This window comes from Peromyscus eremicus, chromosome 1, assembly GCF_949786415.1.
Source record: "Peromyscus eremicus chromosome 1, PerEre_H2_v1, whole genome shotgun sequence".
Classification (NCBI taxonomy): domain Eukaryota; kingdom Metazoa; phylum Chordata; class Mammalia; order Rodentia; family Cricetidae; genus Peromyscus; species Peromyscus eremicus.
This window is the reverse complement of record NC_081416.1, coordinates 33,109,059-33,131,918: the sequence shown is the minus strand read 5'-3', so window position 1 is coordinate 33,131,918 and position 22,860 is coordinate 33,109,059. Positions and strand designations below refer to the sequence as shown.

At 43.4% G+C, this 22,860-nt stretch overlaps 1 protein-coding gene across 2 annotated transcripts in view; it reads left to right on the top strand.

The window, feature by feature from the left end:
• Positions 1-22,860, top strand: part of Rcl1 (RNA terminal phosphate cyclase like 1) — a 44,344-nt gene that overhangs the window by 6,609 nt on the left and 14,875 nt on the right. For both annotated transcript variants that reach the window (XM_059259207.1, XM_059259215.1), the window contains exons 2-6: positions 11,011-11,082; positions 12,788-12,963; positions 15,928-16,002; positions 16,474-16,598; positions 20,998-21,123. In XM_059259207.1, coding sequence (XP_059115190.1) covers positions 11,011-11,082; positions 12,788-12,963; positions 15,928-16,002; positions 16,474-16,598; positions 20,998-21,123 — 574 coding nt within the window. The remainder of the gene's footprint in view (positions 1-11,010; positions 11,083-12,787; positions 12,964-15,927; positions 16,003-16,473; positions 16,599-20,997; positions 21,124-22,860) is intronic.

The following is a 22,860-nucleotide window of genomic DNA, read 5'->3' as shown; positions in this document are numbered from 1 at the left end:
GATGGAAGGGTCTGAGGCCTAGCTGCTGTGGCACTACCTGGAAATATAGACTCTAACCACCCAATCAAACTCTGCCTTCCCAGCCCTGCAGTGCTGACGTAATCTGCAGAAGGAAGGCGTCTCAGAGTCAGTGGATGGCTACCATCCTCCCTTCTCAACACTTGAGTGGAGAGAAACCACTGAGAAGACAATCCTGCCTTCCTCTGAAGTCTCGGAGGCTCCCTCAGCTTTTTACAAAGAATATTTTACTGCCTAAAATGATGCTCCCATCCTTCCTTGTGAGATTTATCTTCCTGGCTCCCATCTCACTACACCATACACTAAAGAACATATCCCTCTCCTTACCTGCCTGACCTACCTTGATGCTGCCTCCCCCAGGAAACTAACAAGTCAGAGGGAAGGGGGAGAAGTTGCTGATATTGTCCCTTTGTACTCAATCCGTTGTCTTCCTTGACTCATTCTTTCTCATCCCTTCTCTATTTCCAGTTTTGTCATTAAGAAGTGTTACATAAGCTGGGCAGCGGTGATGCACGCCTTTAATCCCAGCACTCGGGAGGCAGAGGCAGGTGGATCTCTGTGAGTTTGAGACCAGCCTGGTCTACAAAGCGAGTTCCGGAACAGCCAGAGATATACAGAGAAACCCTGTCTCGAAAAAACCAAAAAGAACAAGAGGAGGGGGAGGGGGAGAAGAAGAAAGTTTCTATAAGTGAAACTGTAGAGTATATGGGGTACATACTTCATTCAGCAACAATCTCTTAGGGGGCATCTAACTTTTTGATACAACAATGTTATGTCAAAGTTCATACTTTAGAATCTTACTAGAGTTGAGTTACTAAAAATAAAACCGTGATACTTAAAGTAAGTTTAGGCTTTGGGCTGTATTCCTAATTACCCTTGGCAGTATACACCTTGTGGATTGTAGAGTGAACATTATCTTAAGTTTTTATTTTTTAATCAAGTTTGGTCCTTTTAAAAAAATTCCTGAGTGAAAATGAAATGAAAGTACCCCTCTCGTGTTCTCCTTTTAAAGTTACTTTTGAAGAACATCTGGCTCATTTCTAATTCTGAACTATTCTACCCAGTTGATAGACTGGTGGGTTTTTGTTCTAACGTGTGGGTATTTTGTTTGCATGTATGTTTGTGTATTCATGCATGCCTGGTGCCCTTGGAGGTTACAGGAGGGCAACAGATCTGGAACTGGAGTTATAGATGGTTGTGAATCTTTTTGTGGCTGCTGGGAATTGAACCCAGGTCCTCTGGAAGAGCAGCCAGTGCCCTTAACCACTGAGCCGTCTCTCCAGCTCCACGTAGGCTGGATTTTATGAGGACCACAGTCTTCCTTTTTCTGGTTGCATGGTAGTTGTCTCTGTCATTCTTTAAGGTGGTGCCAGGTTCTCTCAGTATGGGTGCCATTTTACAGTCTCCTCAGCAACGTACAAGTGCTCCGGTTTCTCTCCATCTTCACCAGCATGTGAAATGCTTTGTATTTTTCATTGTATTAATTTGCATATCTCACCATATATCTAATATTTTCTGTGAAATGTCTTTTCATGCCGTTGCCCAATTTAAAATATAGTTGTTTGTGTTTATTCTTGAGATTTTTGGATATAGCTCAGTGGTAGAGCATTTGTCCAGAATATTTGAGGCTCTGGTCTTCACACCCCACCCCACCCCATCCATGGTCACAGAAGCGGAAGGGGTGGGGGGAGGGTCTTTGTTTCAGTGAGTCTCTCTTGTTCTAATTTAATTTCTGCTTGTATCTTTATTATTTCATTCTCTAGTTTTCGGGTTTGTTTGCTTTTCTTTTTCTAGCTTCCTGAGGTGGAGTTTTGATGAAGATGTCTCTTTTTCTAATAAAAGCATGTAGTGTACAAAAATGTCCCACTTGATAGTGCTTTGCATTTTTGTTTTCTTTCAGTTCAGTGGGATTCAAAATTTTTCCTGTGAGACTTTCTTTGACCCATGGATTATTCGTTAGCATGTTTAATTTCCTGGTGTTTGGATTATTTCTTGCTTTCTTTGTGATACTGATTTTAACTTTATTATGGTATGAGGATACTGCTATGATTTCAACTCTCTTAAGTCTATTTTGCTCTAAATGTTGTGGTTACTTAGAACGAATGTATATTCTGTTGGTGTTAGGTAGACTTTCTGTTGGTAAGAACCTAGACGATGGTAGGTCACTGCTAGTTGGGACACACCTGGACCAGGAATGCTTAGATGTGCATGTCCTTGGCCCTTTTTAAAACTTTGATTGCCCTTTACCCTTTTCCCTGTAGCAGGAATCTTAGAGAGTCTTATTAATAAAATCAAACCTGAGGCCAGTTATTGGGGTGAATGCTGGAAGGTCAGAGAGAGAGAACAAGCCACAGCTAACCTCACCTGGCCAACTTCTCAGCTGATCATGTTTCCTCAGACTGGAAGCTTCTGTGTCCTCATCCCAATAGCTCTCAGCTGAACTGTGCTCGAAACCTAAAAGCTTAACCAGTCAAATGCTTAACCAGGCCAAATGCCTTTAGTTTCTGGTCCTCACACCTTATATACCTTTCTGCTTTCTACCACCACTCCCTGGGATTAAAGGCTGCTTTCTGGGGTTAAAGGCGTGATGAGTCACCATGCCTGTCTATCCTTGAACACATGGATTTCTGCCTCTGGAATGCTAGGATTAAAGGCGTGTGCTACCACTGCCTAACCTTTATGTTTAATATTGTGGCTGCTCTGTCTCTGAGCCCAGATAAGTTTATTAGCATGCACAATATTTGGGAGAATACAATACCACATTTCCCAATGTGGTCACATGAATAAATCTCCTTTTTCTGCCTTTTTTTTCCCTCCAAGATAAGGTTTCTCTGTGTAGTTTTGGTGCTTGTCTTGGATCTCGCTTTGTAGACCAGTCTGGCCTCGAACTCACAGAGATCTGCCTGGCTCTGCTTCGAGTGCTAGGATTAAAGGTGTGCGCCACTGCTGCCCGACTTTTTCTGCTTTTTTTTTTTTTAATTAAAATTTGGCTCTTATTGTTGTTTGTTTTTTTGGAGGCAGGGTTTTTCTGTGAGCCCTGGCTGTGCTGGAACTTACTCTGTAGACCAGGCTGGCCTCGAACTCACAGAGATCTGCCTGCCTCTGCCTCCAAGTGCTGGGATTGAAGGCATGCACCGTAATCACCAGGCTCATTTATCTCTTTCAAGTGGCTTATTGAGGATAGGTGGCTGGACTTGACTTCAGTCACAAGTTGTGTCCAGTAACAAAGTTATCATAGTACTTGCCTTCAGGTAACTCTTACAGCACAGAGCTGTGCTGCTCCACAGCACTTCATTACTACCTTACTTCATCATACCACGGAAGCCTTGCACTGTCAGAAAGGCGAAGGTGGTACATACAGTAAGACGTTTTGAGAGACGGAGCACATTCGCGTAACTTTCAGCATTTTCCTGAAAAATTGTTTTATGAGTAGTTATTATTGGTCTCTTACTTAATTTGCAAGTTAAATGTAGATACATTATATAGAGAGGAAAAATCTATTGTATTCAGAACTCAGCATTGCCTGGGTGTTTTCACACGAATTCCCCCATGACTAAGGAAGATTTCTCAGTTCTGGAGCTAAGACTTCTATTTTTAGAAATAAACTCTGTTAAAATTAGTAAACTCTCCATACCTTTCAAAACAGAATGCAGACCTGAATATTACCAGGTCTTTTTCACTAATAGGCTACTTGATTTCCCCCTTATTTATGTGTTTAGTGCTGTAGTTCGTAGTGACATAGGCATTCTTATGTTTCATTACAGTGTTTCCTTTTTATTAGAAAAGAGAGACATTTCCATCCAAACCGGCTGAAATGCGTCCTCCTTAGAGTGGGTAATTAAGACATATATGGTAATGTGTGTGTATCTCTTTACTTAGGTATTATTTGGAGTTTTTGACCTGCTTTCTTTAAATGAGATTAGTTTGTTTCTTAGCTTAGTTTTGAAAATTAATGTTTGTTATTGTCTTGCAGGAGCCCCTTTATATGTTCTTTTCTACACTTTGAATGATGCAATTTGCCAGTAATTTTATTTTTCTTTGAATGTTGAAAGTTTCCAAGGCCTTCACCACTGTTCTTCGATGTTGATGCATTTTCTCACTCTCTTTGTTTTGTGTCTTTTTGTGTGTGTGTCTTCTGTTTTGTTTTGGGTGTTCATTATAAATGTAGTAATAGAGACTAGTTTATTATAAAAGCTCTTGGTCCCAGGGGAGCTTGCAGCTCGCTTAGTTGGTGAAGTGCTTACAAACGTGAGACATGAGTTTGACTCCCCAGCATCAGTAATGATGAGTTTATTGTTTTCATGGTTTCATAGAAGAAAACCAAAATACACAGAAAATGTGCCTGTATGAGACAAAAATTGTGGTTTCATCTTTATGTTATAAAAGTAATACTTCTTTGGGGAAACTTCTTATTGTTCAAATTTTTAAATAATTGGTGTAGATTGCGCACCTTAATTCCTAGACCACAGAACATCCCCCATTTTCCAGGAAGCAGTCTTCCAGACTTTTCCATAGTGCTATATTTTCTTTACCATTTCTAAGCTCTCAGTTCATCTTGTTTCTTGCTTTTCCTCTTCTAATTCATAAAATTTTAGAGTGGTAACCTTTGCTTTAGTAAATCCTCCTATGCTTTCATGATCTGTGTTTCTGTTGAGGATATTTTATTCTGTTTTGTGCCTTTTCCTTTGTTCACAGTCTAGGAAAATGTCATGTTTCTTTACTTTAAGAATTATGCAGGTTGCCGGGCGGTGGTGGCGCACGCCTTTAATCCCAGCACTCGGGAGGCAGAGCCAGGCAGATCTCTGTGAGTTCGAGGCCAGCCTGGGCTACCAAGTGAGTTCCAGGAAAGGCGCAAAGCTACACAGAGAAACCCTGTCTCGAAAAACCAAAAAAAAAAAAAAAAAAAAAAAAAAAAAAAAAAAAAAAAAAGAATTATGCAGGTTAAGAAATTATAAAATATTATAGAATCTCATGTAAAAAAGGAATTTTTTTTTCTAGGTGATTGGACATCTCTTAACTGAGAATTGGGTGTGTGTTTGTAATTTGTGCCTTTGGGACTTAATGGGGAAAATATGACAATAACTTTACTTCGTGTCTTGTTTTCCCGTGATTTTCTAAAAGAACTCGAAGCCACATTGAATGTGTTCCTTTTAACCTTCCTTTTGCTATAGTATGAACATTTCTTTGTGCAACTGAATAATTTCTTTAAACCTGATTGCTTTCTCTTCCTTTTTTGAGACATGGTTTTACTCTGTAGCCCATGCTGGTTTGGAACTCACTTCTTCCTGCCTCAGCCTCTTGAGTTCTGAGATTACAATCAAATCTTGCAGGTCAGGCTTTTAAACATTCTTAGCAACTGCATTGTATTAAAAAATTTGGTGAAATCATTCTTTAACTTTTAAATTGTGTGAAAAAGTATTTGGATTTTATGTAAAATTTTATGCATTTAAAAATCCATGAACATGGTTCAAAGTTTAGAGAGAAGAAAGGAATTTAGAGTCTGTCTCCTAGTCTCCACTCTGTGAAACAGCCATGGCTACTAAGTTGTGTCTTTTCAGGCTCTGGGGTTTGTTTAATTGTTTGGGTTTTTTCCCCATAACTGTGCGAGTTCTCTCTCTCTCTCTCTCTCTTATACACACACACACACACACACACACACACACACACACACACACACACAGAGTTACCTCCATAGTTTTACAGTTTTTCTTAATGTACCTTGGAGGTGACTCACACTAGTTGAGTATATCAAAAGTGTCATTGATTCAAAGTGTTCTCCTGTGGATATGCTGTAAGCTAGTAGCCTGCTATTTGTAGACACTTGAGTTAGAATACCTTTAAATTGAAACTGTTCTGTGTAGTTCATTGAAATTTGCTCTTTTCAGGTGGATCTCTGAGTTTGAGGCCAGCCTGATCTACGTAGCAAATTCCATAGCAGCTAGGGTATATATATTGAGACACTGTCTCAAGGAAAACAAATAGGACTGAGGAATTAGCTCCTTCTTTTTATCCTTTATTTATTTTACTTTTTGAGACAAGGGTTGTCTGTGTATCCCAGGTTGGCCTTAAAGTCCTGGTCCTCCTGCCTCAGACAGGAATGCATCTGACCCTTTTTTTAGAGTATAAATCTGGGCCTTCAAGAGGACTCAGTGGGCAAAGGTGTTTGCAGTGTAAGCCTGGTGACCCAAGTCCTATCCCTGGAATACTCATAAAGGCAGACAGAGATCTCTGATCTTCATGTCCACACCATGGCACACATCTCTCTCTCTCTCTCTTCTCTCTCTCTCTCTCTCTCTCTCTCTCTCTCTCTCTCTCTCTCTCTCTCTCTCTCTCTCACACACACACACACACACACACACACACACACACACACACACACGATAAATTTAAATTGAAACATTTAAAAGAGCCCGAGAGATACTTTAAGACATAAAACAGTGCTTAAGAGATTGTACCCTGAGCCTGTATGACCCCCACCCAGGAAAAAGTGGAGCCTTGTCAGCATACTTCTCCCCATTCACAGGTGTCTGCCGTGTCTCTGATGGCGCCCATGTCTTGCCCTGAGTTACACTCTGTATTTCACACGGTGTAGTAGCATTGTGCTTGGTTTTGAAACGTTACCCCTAAGTTTTTCGGCCTTCTGAATTTCAAGTACTAAGGAGTAATCCAGAAGGTAGGGAGATGAGTGGGTAACACTCCTGTGCATCTTGGTTTACGAGGCTGGGGAATTGGCTCTGTTGTTAGGCGAATTTGAGATGATCTTTTGCACCAGATGATGGAGCTGTACCTTCACTGCTGGGAGGACTCTGGCTTTCTGAAGCATGTTTGCAGTGACCTGGGATGATCTGCCTGGAGGCCTTTTGAGGTGCCATTCTCTTCCTACTCATGTTCCTGCCAAGTGATCACTTCTGACTGAGGTCATGACTAAGAGCACCGTGGATTGCAAAACAACATGATTTTAAAGTCCCTCCCTCTTCTCTCCCTCCCGCTCTACTTTTTCCTTCTCTTCTTTCATTTTCTTTATCTATAAGATCTATGGCGCTTTAATTTTAGGCTTTATTCGTAAATGCTTCTTCTCTTCTTTAAGTAACTAGAAAGCTTGAGCAAATCAAAAGCTTGTTTCTTTTCAGAGTACTTCGCATTTACTATAAACCTAACTAGAAAGTGGCATTGTAATACAAATGGTACCTGTTTTTAAAAATAGAATGTTCTATAGAAGTAACTAATTCTATCCTTCAGTTACTTTCAGATTTTTGTGATGCCACCCATAGAAGAACTTATTACATGTACATGTAAAACTGAAGCTAAAGAGTCTTGAATACCCTTGCTATACCCTTTCTCCTTGAGGCATTTGTTCTAAGATAGGTCCCATCCCCCGCCAAGTCCCCCATCCCAGTTGATGGCTGACCTACACATAGTATTGAACTCTAGTTTTGCATAGTTTCCTTTTTCTTTTAGGCAGGGTCTCACTGTGTAGTTCAGGGTGGCCTGGTATTTGTATTCCATGATGAACTTGAACTCTTGATCCTCCTGCCCTAATTCCTCTAGTCCTAGGATTGCCAGCACGTCCCACCATTCCTTGCTAAACATTTTCCCCTATACATAAATGCATAATGTATATGGTATGCATATGCTTTTCCTAAGCATGGCCACGTAGCTAGATCACTACCCTTGTGCCTTAGGGTCATCACTGGGTAAGATACAGAAGCCTGGAACAGAGTGCTGTGGTACCACAGCTGTGGATCTAATGACAGCTGGGATGACTGAAGAGTCAATGGGGAGGTAGAACATATGACTTCAATATGCTGGATAAAGGTAGGAGTCATATCCTGGAAGAACAGAAGGGAATTGTTTATTTTTAGAACTTTCTATTTAATATTTTCAGACTGGCATTGACTGGTAGTAATTCTTCAAAAGTTTTTATCTATCTATCCATCCATCCATCCATCCATCCATCCATCTAGTATGTGTGCTTGTGGAGGTCAGAAGACAGCTTGTTGGTCCTCTCCCTCCATCACTGGGGCCCAGGGATCACTCAGGTCGTCAGCCTTGGTGGCAATGCCTTTATCTTCTGAGATTTCACAGGCTTGACTGGTAGTAATTAAGACTGGAAAATTAAGCTGGCATGGTGGCATACTCCTTTAATGTCAGCACTTAGGAGTTCGAGTTCGAGGCCAGACTGGTCTACAGAGTGTGTTTGAGGACAGCTAGGGCTATAGAAAGAAACCCTGTCTTGAGAACCAAAACAAAACAAAGAAATAAACAACTGGAAAATTCAATCCCTGATTGGTTGGGGTCTGCTGTAGTCCATGATGGTCTTATTAAAATGGAGTGTTGGTGAGGGCCATTCCATTGCTTGCAGAATCCTTCATTCTGTAGTAGAGAAGTTCAGGTTTCCGAGGGAAGGGCTTGGTTTTGAGAGTGGAGAGGCAAACTCGTTGTGATGTTGTTAAGGACATGGACATTGAAGGACAGGCAGACTCAAATCCTGGCTCGCAGTTGCTGTCATTGGAACAGGTTAGGTGTGTCGGCAGTCTTGGGTTTCAGCGTTTTTTCTTTGACGTGGTAATGATGCCATTGCCTTGTGATTCTGAAGATTTAAATGACAATGTACGGCTGAAAGTAAACCTCCAGTAATAAGAGTAAGTTGTAGTCACCGTTTTTTTTTGTCTGTTTTAAGATTTAATGGTGCCTTTCTAACTTTTGGGCCGATGCTTTTTGTATAGATTGCAGGTTCTGCTCCGAGAGGAGCTGTGGGGCCACATTAAGTAACAGAGCAGGTAGGTGGGAGCCACTGAGATGATTTGCTCTCCCTTTGGGATCAGTTTCTGTGACTTCTAGGGGTGCTAGTGTATTATAGGAGTGGGATCTGTCTGGGCAGGAGAGCTGATCTGACTATTATTCAAGAGTAGGAGTTAAAGTTCGAGGAGAGGCAGGGAGACAGGCTAGAGGATGCACTCCCCCTTAACACTCAAGCTCCTCCCCTTTTGCACTCAAGCCCCTCCCCTTGCACTCAAGCCCCTCCCCCTTGCACTCAAGCTCCTCCCCTTTCCCACTCAGCTCCTCCCCTTTCCCACTCAAGCTCCTCCAGTCCTCACTCTCTTCCCTTCATCCCTTTCTCCTTTAAAGAGTTGATAGTGGGTTTTGTTTGCTCCTCTCACTGAGGAGTTGGCTTGCCTGGAACTCACTATGTATCTAGGCTAGCTCCAACCTCACAACAATCCTGCCTCAGCCTTCCAAGTGCTGGGATTCCAGGTGTGAATCCACCATGCCTGGCTTTTGACAAGTTATTAGATTTTAGATAATATCTATTAAAGCAAATTTGAGAGGGTAGACTGACAGATCAGCAGTTCAGGGGACTTGCTGCTCTTACAGAGAACTGGAGTTTGGTTCTAAGCACCCACATGGTGGCTCACAACTGTCTTTAACTCTAGTTCCAGGGGATCTGACATCCTCTTCTGGCTCCAAGGACACCCAGCATGTACTTGATGCATGTACATACGTGCAGATAAAGCCACACATACACACAAAATAAAAAGAAATAATTAGAAGGAATTAAAAAAAATTTGAGCATAAAATGTAAATATTTTATGTAAAATTAAATTCTACCTACTCCTATCAATGGCAATCCATTCATTAACATTCTTTTCATGCATTTAAAAATAGATGATAGTAATATTTTATATTCAAGTACGATTTTAAAGAATTAGTTTTGCAATGTGTGTTTGCCTATGTGTGAATGTACATTTGTGTGCATGTGAAGGCTGAAGGTTGACCTCAGGAGTCTGCCTGGCTCACTCTTCACCTTATGTGTAGTTAGAGGGAGAGCTCTTGGTTGACTCCAGAGCTCTCTGCTTTCGCTCTTTTAGCTGGCTTGCTCTGGTGACCATTCCCACCGTGCACACTGGGATTGCAGGTAGGCTATCACCATTTACACAACACAGACCTGAACTCTGGGTTTGCTGCGGCAAGTGCTCTACCTACTGAGTTACCTCCCCAGACCCTCAAATACTCTTTTAATAAAAAGCAAAACAACAACCCTTCCCCCCCCCCCCCAACTGAACTAGTCAGATAGTTATAAATCAGAAAGGGAGAGAGGGGAAAGGGAATTCCTCATTTGTGAAACTGAAGGTGGCATCTACTTAAATTCCTCCTAGACATTCTGGAGAAAGGACAACTTCTGTTTTAAAAATCTTCTGTACTTTCTGCTGTTTCTTCTTTGTTTGGCGTACTGATTACTTTTCTGCTGCTGTGATAAAACACTGAGACCAAAGCAACTTGTATTTGGGCTTAATAGTTCCAGAGCGGTGAGAGTCTGTCATCATGGGGAAGCATGGCAGCATGTAGCAGACGTGGTGGCTGGGGAGGAAAGCTGAGAGCTCACACTTGGAATTAAGCTGGAAGCACAGAGCTTGAACTAGAAATGGCGCAAGGCTTTAAACCCTTAAAACCCTTCTCCAGTGACATATTTCCTCCAACAAGGCCACACCTCTTAAACCTCACCAAACAGGGCCATAAGTGTTCAAATGCCTGAGAGTATGGAGTATGACAGACATTTCACATTCAAACTACTACATTTGGTGTGCCCCCTTTGAGGATTTTTATAGGCTGGGTAGTTTTGCTTGTTTTGAGTCAGAGTCTCACTATGTTGCCTTTTTGTGTCAATCAGGCTGGCTCATGTCATAGCCTCTCAAGTACAGGGGTTAAAGTTGTATGCTGTCACACTAGGCTTTTTAATAGGCTCTATATGGGTAAAGTTAGCATCCTATTAGATTGATAGAGTGCTGAGTAAACACACACACACACACACACACACACACACACACACACACACACACTGTTGGATGTGAGAACTGAATTGTTCTCGTCAGTTCTCTTTTACTGCCTCAGGTCCCTCAGGTTGGTAACTGATCTGTCAGCCAGTTCCAGAGGGAACATGTTTTCTAGAAATGGTGTCTGATGGAAGATTTTATCTTTTTTTTCCCCTCACAGATTTTGAAGCAAGCTTTATAAGGCTGTTGGACAAAGTAACTAATGGTTCTCGAATTGAAATCAACCAAACAGGTACGCTTCTCTGTTTCTAAAAGCACCGACATGTACTATGTAGGCATTTCTCTGCCTCTCATTTGAGGGGTATAAATACTGTACTTTGTTAAAAACACTCTACTAACCATTTTGTGTTATCTAAGCCATCATCATGAGTGTGTGGAGAGGACCTTTTGAAACTAACCCAACAAAGTGCTAAGTGGAGATTGTAAGAAAAGTTTATTATGCTGGATCATTAATATATTAGTTTCAACTGTAAAGACCCATGTGTTTATGGTATGATTATGTATATATTTACACACACAATCATACCATAAATACAAACATAAATATATGAAATCTCCCAATTTTTAAGAGCATAACAGAACTAAGGCTATAAGTTAGTGGTACAGTGTGTGCCTAGCTTGCTCAAGGTCCTAGGTTTAATCCTCAACACTGGAAGAAAAGAAGTAAGGGAAATACACTTGACTTAGAGAAATAGACAAGTGGCCATTTCAGACAAAAGTGAGCATTCAGTGTTTCATATACTTAGCATATACGTAAACTTTCTGAATTTAACATGTGTAATCCCAGATATACTGTATTGTTGTAGGTACTGAAATCTGTTTTTATGCAAGTTTCTATAAATATATTTCAAGAAATTTGGCAGTCCCGTCAGCCCTTGAGCCCCTGCCTCGTCTAGACTCTCCTTCAGGTAGTCGCGTCACAGCTCCGTGGGCTGTGCTTTTCCTCCTCGGTGGCTGCCATTGCTTCCTGCTGGCCTGTGCGGGCTCGCGGTGTGTCTCTGCGTTACAGTTAGTCCTTTACTGTATGGATGGGTAGTCACTACTTCACTACCCCTGTTGGTAATCTTTGGAGTTCCTTCATAGTTTTTCTTTTTGTTACTGGAACCATTATCTGCATTGACTAGGAAGTAGGTCAGACATTGGCTAACACCATGAACTGTCCATCTCCATTCCACAAAGGATTCTTTAGCCTTTCCCGCATGTCGACTCTCTTAGGAAAGAAGGCAAATTTGGATTCACAGGTGGCACTGTACCACGCAGATGTGCTGGTCTCTGTATGCATTCTGCCACACCTAATGGAGAACAGACCCAGGAATGAGATGTTCATCTCTTTCCAGCTGTGCTTCCCTTGATAAATGCAGTGACACAATTTTTTTGGATTGCATAAATCTGAACTAGGAAAATGATGTGGGTCTGCTGACAAAATAAGTTGAGATATTTCACTAACTAATACCAATTAAAATAGCTAACACTGATGGAATTCGATATCACAAGAACCTGGGTTATGTGAATATCGTGTTTGGTAAGTGGGTGAGTGAGAGTCCTCATTTGAGGGGATTGTACAGACAGGCCCACTGGTGTGCTGAGACATTGGTCCACAGACCTACACCCAGCAGTCTGAGTGTGCTGGAAGCCTTAGGAGTGTCTTAGTGTCTTAGGAGCCTTCTGTGTTCCACTGTGACTGTGGCAGCTTACATAGCTTAGGAGGAGTTTTATATATTACTGCCATTAAATTGTACCCACAGTTTATTATTGTTCAGAGGCTTGGTGGTAGTGAGTCAGCTTTTGACATGAGATGTGGACTCTGAGGAGTGACATTTTGAGCTCCCTGGATACCTTATTCCGATTCCCCTGGGAATTCACTACATTTGTTGTCTTCATACTTAGTTTTGTTCCTGCTGCATTGTTTGTTTGTTTGTTTTTTCTCTTGGTTTAAGGAACAACCTTGTATTACCAGCCTGGCCTCCTGTATGGTGGGTCTGTGGAGCATGACTGTAGTGTTCTCCGCAGCATTGGCTATTACCTGGAGGCTCTGCTTTGCCTGGCTCCGTTTATGAAGCACCCATTAAAAATCGTTCTCCGAGGAGTGACCAATGACCAAGTTGACCCTTCGGTGAGTACTGAGGTCAGACCATGGTGATTTTTCTTCTGTCTGTTGTCACGGGCCAGTTTCTAAGAAAAACGTTTCTTATAAGCACAGTTCGTTTTCACATGCATTTTGTTTGCCACTTACCTTGAGAGGTAGAGTTAGATAATTCACTCCAAGACACAGGAGAATTCAGACCCGTGATCGTCAAGTTGGAGATGATGGTTTACATTCATCAAAGGGCCTTTTCTGCTGTGTCTACAAACCTGCAGAGCAGATGCTTGCTGTCTCATCCTGTCGTGCTGTCTCATCATGCTTGACATGAGCTATGGCTCTGCTGGCTGCCATGTGGGTGGAGTCTCTGTAAGGTCGTGTGAGCACTGAGGCTAGAGGGCAGCAGTTTTAGGCAGGAAATGCTATCTCTGGGCATTGCCTCAGTCCTATCCAGGCCTCGGCCATTACCTCAAGGACTTTTCACTTAAGAAGCTTCAGACAAAGTGGGCATGAGGGTGGAGAAGGAGTGGATGAGTGTTGGTAGCTGTGGGAAATGACGGGCTCCTCACTAAGCATGTTTATTTTCCTATAGATTGGAGGACAATGGTTTAATACCCATCACCAGTTTTCCTTTGGCTCACCATAGTTGTCAGTGTCTGCGTTAACATCTTGTGGGGAGGGAAAGAGTCTACCCTTTAGGACACTTTACCGTCTAGAAGAGGCTTCGTACAGCTGATGGCCCTGCAGTGGTCACTGAAGAGGCATCTTATCTTCTCTGTAGATGCAGGCCATGGCAGCTTCTAGGGCAGCTGCAGCGTGTTGCAAATTTCCTGACTGGGAAGGAACAGTTTATGGCGACTACTCATACTTACCAAGGTTTCCACTACGGGCCCATTATATAATGTGTTTCTGGGCAGTTGAGGACTTACTCCTCAGTTCTCGGAAACTTAACTACATGTACTCTTAACAGGATGCTAAGTACAGTGCAGGATTTGCAGTTTCAGCCGTGGGTGAAAGAATGCTGCTCTGTAACCTGTTAGAATTTTAAATTAGAGCTGCCTGCTCCATCTCCCCCATGTTGTCTGGAGATTCTAGGAAATGGTTTCTTTGGTTCAAACAGGAGAGGAGGCCCCTGCAGTTTGGCTGTGGGTAGGTAACGTGTCTCAAGTAATGGTAAACGCAGGCTTGGGATTTCAGCATTGTGCCCTCTGTCTGTTTCATACTCATCCTGTAATTACTAATGCTCACAAGCACTGATTAAACACATTTTTAAAAAACACTTTATGTTTTAGTAACAACAATCAGTGGATGAATTCCCCAGAAACAGTGCTTTAACCTTTGTGTAGCATGCTTAAAGCAAATCTGTTCTCATAGTTAGGGGATGCTTTACTTGCCAGCTCTGACTAAAATGACCCTGTTTAACCTGACTAGACAATTAAACAAAGGCCTAACCCGGGTAAAGAGTAACTTCCTCAGCCTGTAGGATCTCCGGGCATCTTCTGTTCACTGTCCCTCTGTCGGGCTGCTCTCCGCGTAAAGCGTGGACTTCATGAGTAATTAATTCTTCCCTTAAAGAACTCTCATTCTCCTGGGGTGTAGCTGGAAACTGGAAGGCAGAAGCTGGCCCTGATAGATGCACAGCTGGAGAGAGTCTGTCTTATTCTGATGAGCACTGCTATAACAAAGTACCTGAGACTGGGTAGTTGATAAAGTAAAACTTTCTTCTCTTCTGGAAGCTGGGAAGTTCAAGAGATAGGGCACATTGTAACGTGGTTGAGGGGCATGTGAGATACTGAGCCAAACCGAACCTTGTATGAGAAGCTTATGTGAAAGATAACTAAGCCACTTCCCTGGTACTGGCCATAGTCTGTTAATGAAGGCTGCATCTGATTTGCTACATCACCTCTAAAAGGTCCCATTTTCTACCAGTGTTGCAAGGACAAATTTCAACCTAAGTTTTGGAGAAGACTGTCAAGATAGAGCAATTAGGGAGAGCTGCTACAGGAAGGGAAGCCAGCCACTGTGGGTTTTAGGGAAATCCTCGCGTAGATTGCCTTTAGGTTTGTATAAGGACACTGCATAGTTTCCCACAAGGACAAAATCCCCCAACAACACATTTCTCAGAACATCTCCCATTGTTAAGTGATGCATGACTCTTATGTTTTTGGATGTGTTTAGCTTTAATATTGAATAAAATTAGCTAATCTTTAATAGTTTGCTGGATCCTGCCCCTGCCACACCCAGTCCATTCTGAATGTGTTCCTAGGCCTTCTATATCAATTCTACTTCTGACCACCCGGCTTCTGCTCTTGGGACCTCATTGGAGGATCATTGTATTGAATCAGCCTGTTAGGCTGTGGCATCATGGAGATAGCAAGGCTTGGCACCTGTCTTTGGGAAGGAAATTGAGATTGATGTGATATTTTTGACCAGAGCCATGTAGCTCATCAGAGGCTGAGTGTGGGACCAGGACTAAAGGCTTCTGGTCTCTTCTGCTTATGTAGCTACCACTCTGGCTTCCTCTCACAGTGCAGCCTCCCCAGGGCCTTCCAGGATACGGAAGAGATAACAGTAGTTGTCAGAATCCTGCCACAAACCGTCAGTGCTTTCGTAGTTACTGTTGGGTTTTCAGTGCTTCATGTTTTGAGGACATCATTCCCCCGAAGCCCCTACCACGTGGAATGAGCACCTGTATCGGGATTCTTAGGTAGACATTGAGGAGTTCATTTGGTTTACTCTGACCTGGAGAGACAGCAGCTCTAAGTGTTAAAAAGAACATACATGTTATATATATTCGGAAGAGATTAATAAATTAATATTATAATAATATTTATTAATAAACTAATAAAATAATGCCATGGATACCTATGAAAATGAACAGAGGTCCCAGTTTGTTTTCTGTGTGAATCCAGCAGTCTCTTGTGTTTTGTTTGCTTCTTGAACTCTATCTATGTGTTCAAAATTTAATTTAAAATTCTTCTTTGAAATAACTTATAGGTTGATGTTCTTAAGGCAACAGCACTCCCTCTGTTGAAACAGTTTGGGATTGATGGAGAGTCATTTGAGCTAAAGGTAAGAATGTGTGAACTTCTGGCTGTATATACCTAAGACTTTTTTTTTATTTAACTTATTGGAAGAAGTGTGTGCCACATTCCACATCATCATATATCACGAGGATTTACAGGGCTTATTAACTGATGCATCAAACTGTGAACTGAAAGAGACCCTCTAATAATGGCAACAGTAGCCAGCAGGCATGTGGCACTTACTCTGTGGTAGGTACTGTTATGAACACTTACATTACTGAGTCCTTCACAACACACCATAACTGTTGGTTAGCCGAGGAATAGAACTACATGGAGTCTGGCCCTTTGCCTCTCTTGTCTGAATCGTCCTGGTATAATTTGCATCCCAGAGCTCCTGAGAATCCATGGTGTCTTCAAAGGCTAGTGGGAATGATTTAACCCTCCTGGGTTGGGGGTCAGGGAAGCCATGTTTCCTGTGTCTGCTTTATCGCCTACGACCCCTCATCATTTTATGTAGATAATACGACGGGGGATGCCTCCAGGAGGAGGAGGCGAAGTGCTTTTCTCATGTCCTGTAAGGAAGGTCCTGAAGCCTGTCCAGCTCACAGACCCAGGAAAAATCAAGCGGATCAGAGGAATGGCGTATCCTTTGCATTAGATACTAATTCTTTCTTGCCTTGTAAAGAGAGTAGCTCCACTTCTTTCCATTGTTTGCATATTAGACAACAATCTCATCAAAGTGTTAGTGGTGAAATTATAGTAATTGAGATCTGTTTTAGTATGTGCCTCATGGTGACAAGGTTGATCATTCCTTTTTCTTCACTTACTGCTACACTAGTTGAGGATGGAAACAATTCCGTGAAGTAAAGTTCTGAGATAACACGTAAAATGATGTAGGGGTAGGAGCAGTGGCTGGGGGATCTGGGACGAGGGAGTGGCCAGTTATCTGGAGGATTTGGGGGAGGCTGGAATCACAACAGTATGTTGTGTTGTGAAGTGCTTCATATGTGTCCTTTGGAGGAGGAAGATCACTTTATGCATCTCAGTGTTAAGGTTCAGAAAGTTTCGAGTTAACTCGAATTCTACTCGGCAGATAAGGGAAACTGAGGTATAAAAGCTCTGTTTGCTAATAATGTCACATAGCTAATTGGCACAACTAGGATTTAAACCTTGTCAGTAACCTCAGACTTTTAACCTCTGCTTTTTTCCTGGAGGAGAGCAGGGACCTTTGAATGAGCCTTCAAGGATGGAGACTTGTGAAGTAGGGCAAGAAAGGGGGATGTTTGTGTGAGAAAGCGGGCCTTTGCAGAGGAGGTGGCACCCCACCATTCTGGGGAGTGGCTATCAATGCAGGCCAGCAGGACTCAGGTGGTCAGTGACAGTTGATGAACACAATGGGGTATGAATTGAGCGGGAGCCAGTGAAGAACTGAAGGCCATTTTGAGCAGTTGGCATTTATTTAAAAGTCAATGATTTTCATCTGGAGAACAAATTTGGGTATTAGGAGGACAACTTCTGTGGTCATGTAGCAACTTTTGTGGAACATTTGGAAAGTATGGTCGTGGGAGAAAATCACCTAATGGAAGCCCCTTAGAGGCAGTGGTCACCGAATTATTGTGCCCTACAGAGAGGCAGGGAGGGTGGTAGTCGGGATGGGTGAGAGCTGCTAATGAGAGGGGGTTGTGAAGGGAGAGCGCCTGGCACACACGGAAGAGGAGTGGGAGTCACTGGGCATGGTTTTGGTGCTTCTTACCAAGGCTTGCTGGTAGGGATGTTTGCTACAAAAGGCTGGGGTAGGTGGTAGAATAGGGGTGAGGGTGAGTTCAGTGTTACACATGCCGATTTTGATGGCTCCAGTGAAATAAGTCTAGAAAGGACATTGGAATTGAGCATCTGTAGCTCTGGGGCAAGATGAGAGCCAGAAGTGAGTTGAAGTCAGCAGCCACGAAGAGTGCAGAGAGGAGACTGGAGCCCTGAGAAGGATGGGAACACCTGGCAGAGTGGGTGGGCAGTGCAGGGTGATGGTGGAGAGATGTGGCCAGCTGGAGAGGCAGGATGGAGCAGTTGCCAGGATGGGCGTCACTTAGTAAGGTGGCAGGGCTCACCGTTCTGGAGAAGGCAGAAGGCGAGGGATTGGAAGCCTGAGATTGAAGATCAGGTCCAGTGGACATAGATGTGAGTGCTTTGAAGAACTATGGAATCAGATGTAGGGAATACTGTTGGTGTTTTGTATAGGAAACTGGTAAAGGTAGCATTGTCCTTCCTGGCTTTCCCTGCTAATGCTCTTTGAACCTTCCCCATGTGGAGTCTGAGGCAGAAGACACTTGGCAGCTTCCACATCCTTCCCTCTTGAGTGACGCAGGGACAGAACATCTAAACTGGCACAGATCCCTGGCAGAAATCTGCCCACGGAAGCACTCACAGCACTCTTGCTCACATTCCTCTCTGAGGAGCAAACATTCCAGCCGAGCCGTCTTTAACAAGCCGCGCAAAGCAGCGCAGGCTTGCCTCTCCACCTTGCCTGTTTCAGAACCCGAGGAAAACGCTGACTTTGGGAAAGCTGTAGTTAGTGTGGGTTTCACTTGTAGGGCTGGTTCTGGCTGGACTGAGCTTGTTTCTTGTATTGGGAGAACTGTGGTTTTGACTGATGTCCACCCCCGCCTCCCAGTACTGCTTTTTCCACTTGGAGACCAATGACTAAGTAGACAGGTCCTGGGAAGAAGCTGCTGGTGGCCCATGCCACCATGATGGTGTCCAGCAGCTGTGACTAGAGACCCTTTTATTGACCGCCATCCACCCACTCTGACAGGGTGCACACTCAGTTTCATGCTGCTGATCCAGAGCTCATGGTTCAGCGTGGAGGAGTTAAGTGCAGAAGCTGGGGTCCAGGCAGGAGAGCCGGGTGGGTTGGGATTTGTGGGATCTGGCTGCTTTTCCCTATCAGTACAGAAGCTAGTTTGAGTCTTTTGGTCTGTTTTTGCATTCACACACCGTGTACCACACATGTATATACATGCAGTGCACACCAAAACACAGCCTTGTCCTCTGCTTTCCCTGTCTCGGAGGGGGAGCAGGGGAGGAAGCTGGTTTTTTGTTTGGTTGATTTGGTTTTTGTAGTCAGGTCTGTTTCGCTTTGAGCAAGTGTCTCGGTTCTGCATCCTAGGGGCTTACCCTGTAGTAAGCTCGAGAGCCAGGACTTAAGGCCTCGTCACAGGGTTGATGCAAGCATTAAATAAGGGGATAGGTGTGTGAAAGAACTTTGGGATCCGTGAGTGCTGTGGGGTTGTCTCAGGGTGGTGGTATCTCCTGAGCTGTCCTAGAGTGTGGGTAGGCTCAGGTTCCAGAAAGATGGCACCCACTCAGTCCAAAGGCTGTGAGACCTGGGGCTGTTTGCTTCAACTGTTCAAAGTACACTCTGGACAGAAGAGGTGGTGGTGGTGATGAAACTGGACTCTTTGTGTATTAAAAAATCCTTTTTTTTTTTTTTTTTTTTTTTTTTGCTCTTTCCCCATTTCGGATTTGTCCTTTGAGTCCAGTCAAATATTGATTGAACGTTTCTGAGTACAGAAGTGGAGTTTGGAGAGTTGTGAGGGTACAACAGTAACGTCCCTGCCCGTGTGGAGCGGGGACAAGATGTGTCTAAAGGGAAACGGGAAGTTCAAGGTACTGGCTGCAGGACTTCTAGAGGAGGCATCTGTGGACTGAAGAGTGATGGAAGGCAGTTCAGGTTGAAGAGGGCCTGGATAAAGGTAGGCAGCGGTTCCAGCCTGGGGCTGAACTTACTGGGCAGGCTGGAGAGTGGGCAGCAGGATTCAGGAAGGTTGCTCTTTAGCAGGGTTCAAGTCCAGACAAGGAGAGGAGCTAGCTGAGAGGTCAGGGTCCATGTACAGCATTTGTTTCTTAGTTCTAATGAGAATCAAGTGTGTTATTGATAGTAATTATTGGACAGCTTTGTAGGAATGGGCAGATCACCCTCTGTGGAGTCCGTATGGATTGATATCGTGGTGGTGAGAAGACCACATGTTGTTCCCATTGCTCAGTTCTGCATCTTTGTCTGTGTATCTCCAGCTATTGAGGGTACACTGCACTTTGGAAGTGGGGTCAGGGAGAGTCTGTCTCAGTTACAAAGCTTTAATTTGGGGTTATTGGTTCCACATCCTCAGGCACCCACCCTTTTTGCTAATTTCTTCCTCCGTTTCTGGAGTTCCTGTTGTAGAGAGCTGGGTAGTAGTTTTCACCAGAGTAGTAAGTAGAGGGCCCTCTGTCATTACAAATGCAGTAACTGATTCTTAAATAGTAGAAAACAGCTCTATGTGTCTGGAAAACGTGTGATCTTTAAAACAGCAGTCCCCTTGATCTTTCACGAAACATTTTCTGCTTCCCTGTCCCTCTGTTGGCATCCTGGGAAGTGGGCTGGGATGACCCAGGGCCACCCCAGTGGGGTATCTGGCCTGGCCTTACATTCTTAGAGAGACTACTTATAGCAGTCAGACTACACAAGGAGCAGAGTGTTCGTTGGTCTTCACAGGGCCTGATTGTGGCTCTGAAGAAGCAGGCATCTTCATACTGTAGAGCAGAACAGTTACAGAGAAAAGGTGGTTGGGAAGGCAGGCTTGGGCTGTGAGTCCTGACTCATTCACTCACTCTCTATATTTATTTGTTGGTTTTTCAAGACAGGATTTCTCTTTGTAGTCCTGGCTATCCTGGAACTTACTCTGTAGACTAGACTGGCTTCCAAATCAGAGATCCACCTGCCTCTGCCTCCCAAATGCTGGGATCAAAGTTGTGCACCACCAACGTCTGGCTTGACTTTATACTTTCCATTATAGGAATGAGTCTAGATTCTTTTTCATCATGACTGTTTTAACCATTTTTTTATAGTAATGAAAAAATCGAGCAATGGAACTATGAAGCTCAATAGTAGTAGTTGGGAGACAGTGGAATTGTAAGTCTCAGCATGACACAAACTTGCTAGCTTCCTAACATGCTTTTCTCTGCTCTGTCGTCCAAGTCTCGAAACTTCCTTAACCCTGGGCTGCAGGTACTCCGTGCGCGTATCCCCTCAGATGGCAAACCGGATTGTGGATTCTGCCCGGAGCATCCTCAACAAGTTCATACCCGACATCTATATCTACACAGACCACATGAAAGGCGTCAACTCTGGGAAGTGAGTGCACTTTAGAACAGACTCCCCAGTGGGAATACTGCACCACTCCTTTCTGGCCTTTATTTTTTCAGTTCTCATCACATTGGTTTGGATCTGAAGTTTTCGGGTTTCTGTCCCAAAAGTAAGAACACTGGATTCTACAGTTATCTACTTGGGTTAAGAAGTCACTTTTCCTCTAAGGGGCAGCACAGCTGGTCCTCACAGCTGTTTGAGAGTCTTGGACCTGAGCTGAGAGTGCAGGTGAAGAAGGGGCGGTTGAGTGTGAGTGGGAAGTCTGGCCTTTACACTGCCCAGTGGAAAGTGATGGTGTCAGAGGTTAGGACTGGAAAGATGTGTACACAGAGTTGGCCCTTCCCTCGGCGTGGGGAAAGGTCATTGACATTTCCATACCTTTTATTACTCAACCACCAGAACATTCTTCATTGACACATTGAGTGTAACGATGTATCCCGGGATAATTGCAAACATTAAATTTAAAAAGCATATGTGTATACTGTAAGTGTATCTAGCACTCAGTACATATTATGGAAATGGCAAGCCCTAATGTTGGCCTTTTCTTTCTGCCTTCTACCTTAGCTGTAGGTCTGGAATTCATGGGTCAGTTCTTTTCTGACGGGGATTGCTGAGGGCTGGGGGAGGCCATGTAGGAGCAGAAGCTGTCTGAATGTTCCAGGATAGTCCGTTCTCTGACCTCTTGCTTCACCAGAAGGTTCAGGAAAGAAACAGTGCAGGCCTGGAGGCCATGTTGCCGGCCACCAGCTACAGTGTAGCTTTTATAGTGCCATTGACCCAGCCGACCTGGTGTATGGTCAGATTCTGTGAGGAGCAGCCATACATATAGATCAAGATACGGACATGATGTTCATTAGCTTCAAACTCGATTTTAAAAATTAACATCTAAAACCAGTATGTGATTTACACTTGTGTTTAGTTTTTAAGTCCCAAGTTATGGTAATCATTGTAAAGTCACATCTGGATTATTCTCCAGTCTGATCCAGTGATGAATCCACATGAGTAAGGGTTGTTGCAGTGTAGTGTTTATGGCCTGAAACCCTGGGAGCTAGCACTTCTTGGTGGCCTGTGTTAGCACTTAGACCAGCATGCACATTGGTTCAGTGTGGTGCATTTTGACTTACACAGTCATTACTTTAAACAAAGAATAAGGCAGTTCTTTATGTGTTGGAAAGCTGTGGAGACTGTGCTTTGCAGACTCCCAGTGCAGATCCTCAGTGATGTCTTGTGCATGCTGCCACCATGCTATATGTGCAGTGTGTGTGTGTATGTGTGTGTGTGTGTGTGTGTGTGTGTGTGTGTGTGTGTGTGTGTGACTCAGGGGTATCTTGTATGTTGCACTGGAATTTTCTGTCTCTCTAATGATGAATGATATTTGTTAAACATGGGTCAGATTCTCTGGAACCTTTGCTTTGGCAGGTGTTATTAACCTTTGACTAAATAGATAATAGTTTTAAAGAAGTTAAAAACTGGGCAATAGAATTCTTCCACGTAAGGAGTCAATATAGTGCATGCAAAAACATCATTAGCCAGCGTTGGTGGCGCATGTCTCTAATCCCAGTCCTACTTGCAGGCTAAGACAACAGGATTGCGAGTTTGAGGCCAGCTGGGTGCTACATAGTGAAATACTGTCTCTAAAAATAAAAATGAAATAAACATCATAATTAAACCTATAGTTTTTCTGGGATTCTTTTGGCCAGTGTTCTGGATATAGAAGACATTTTG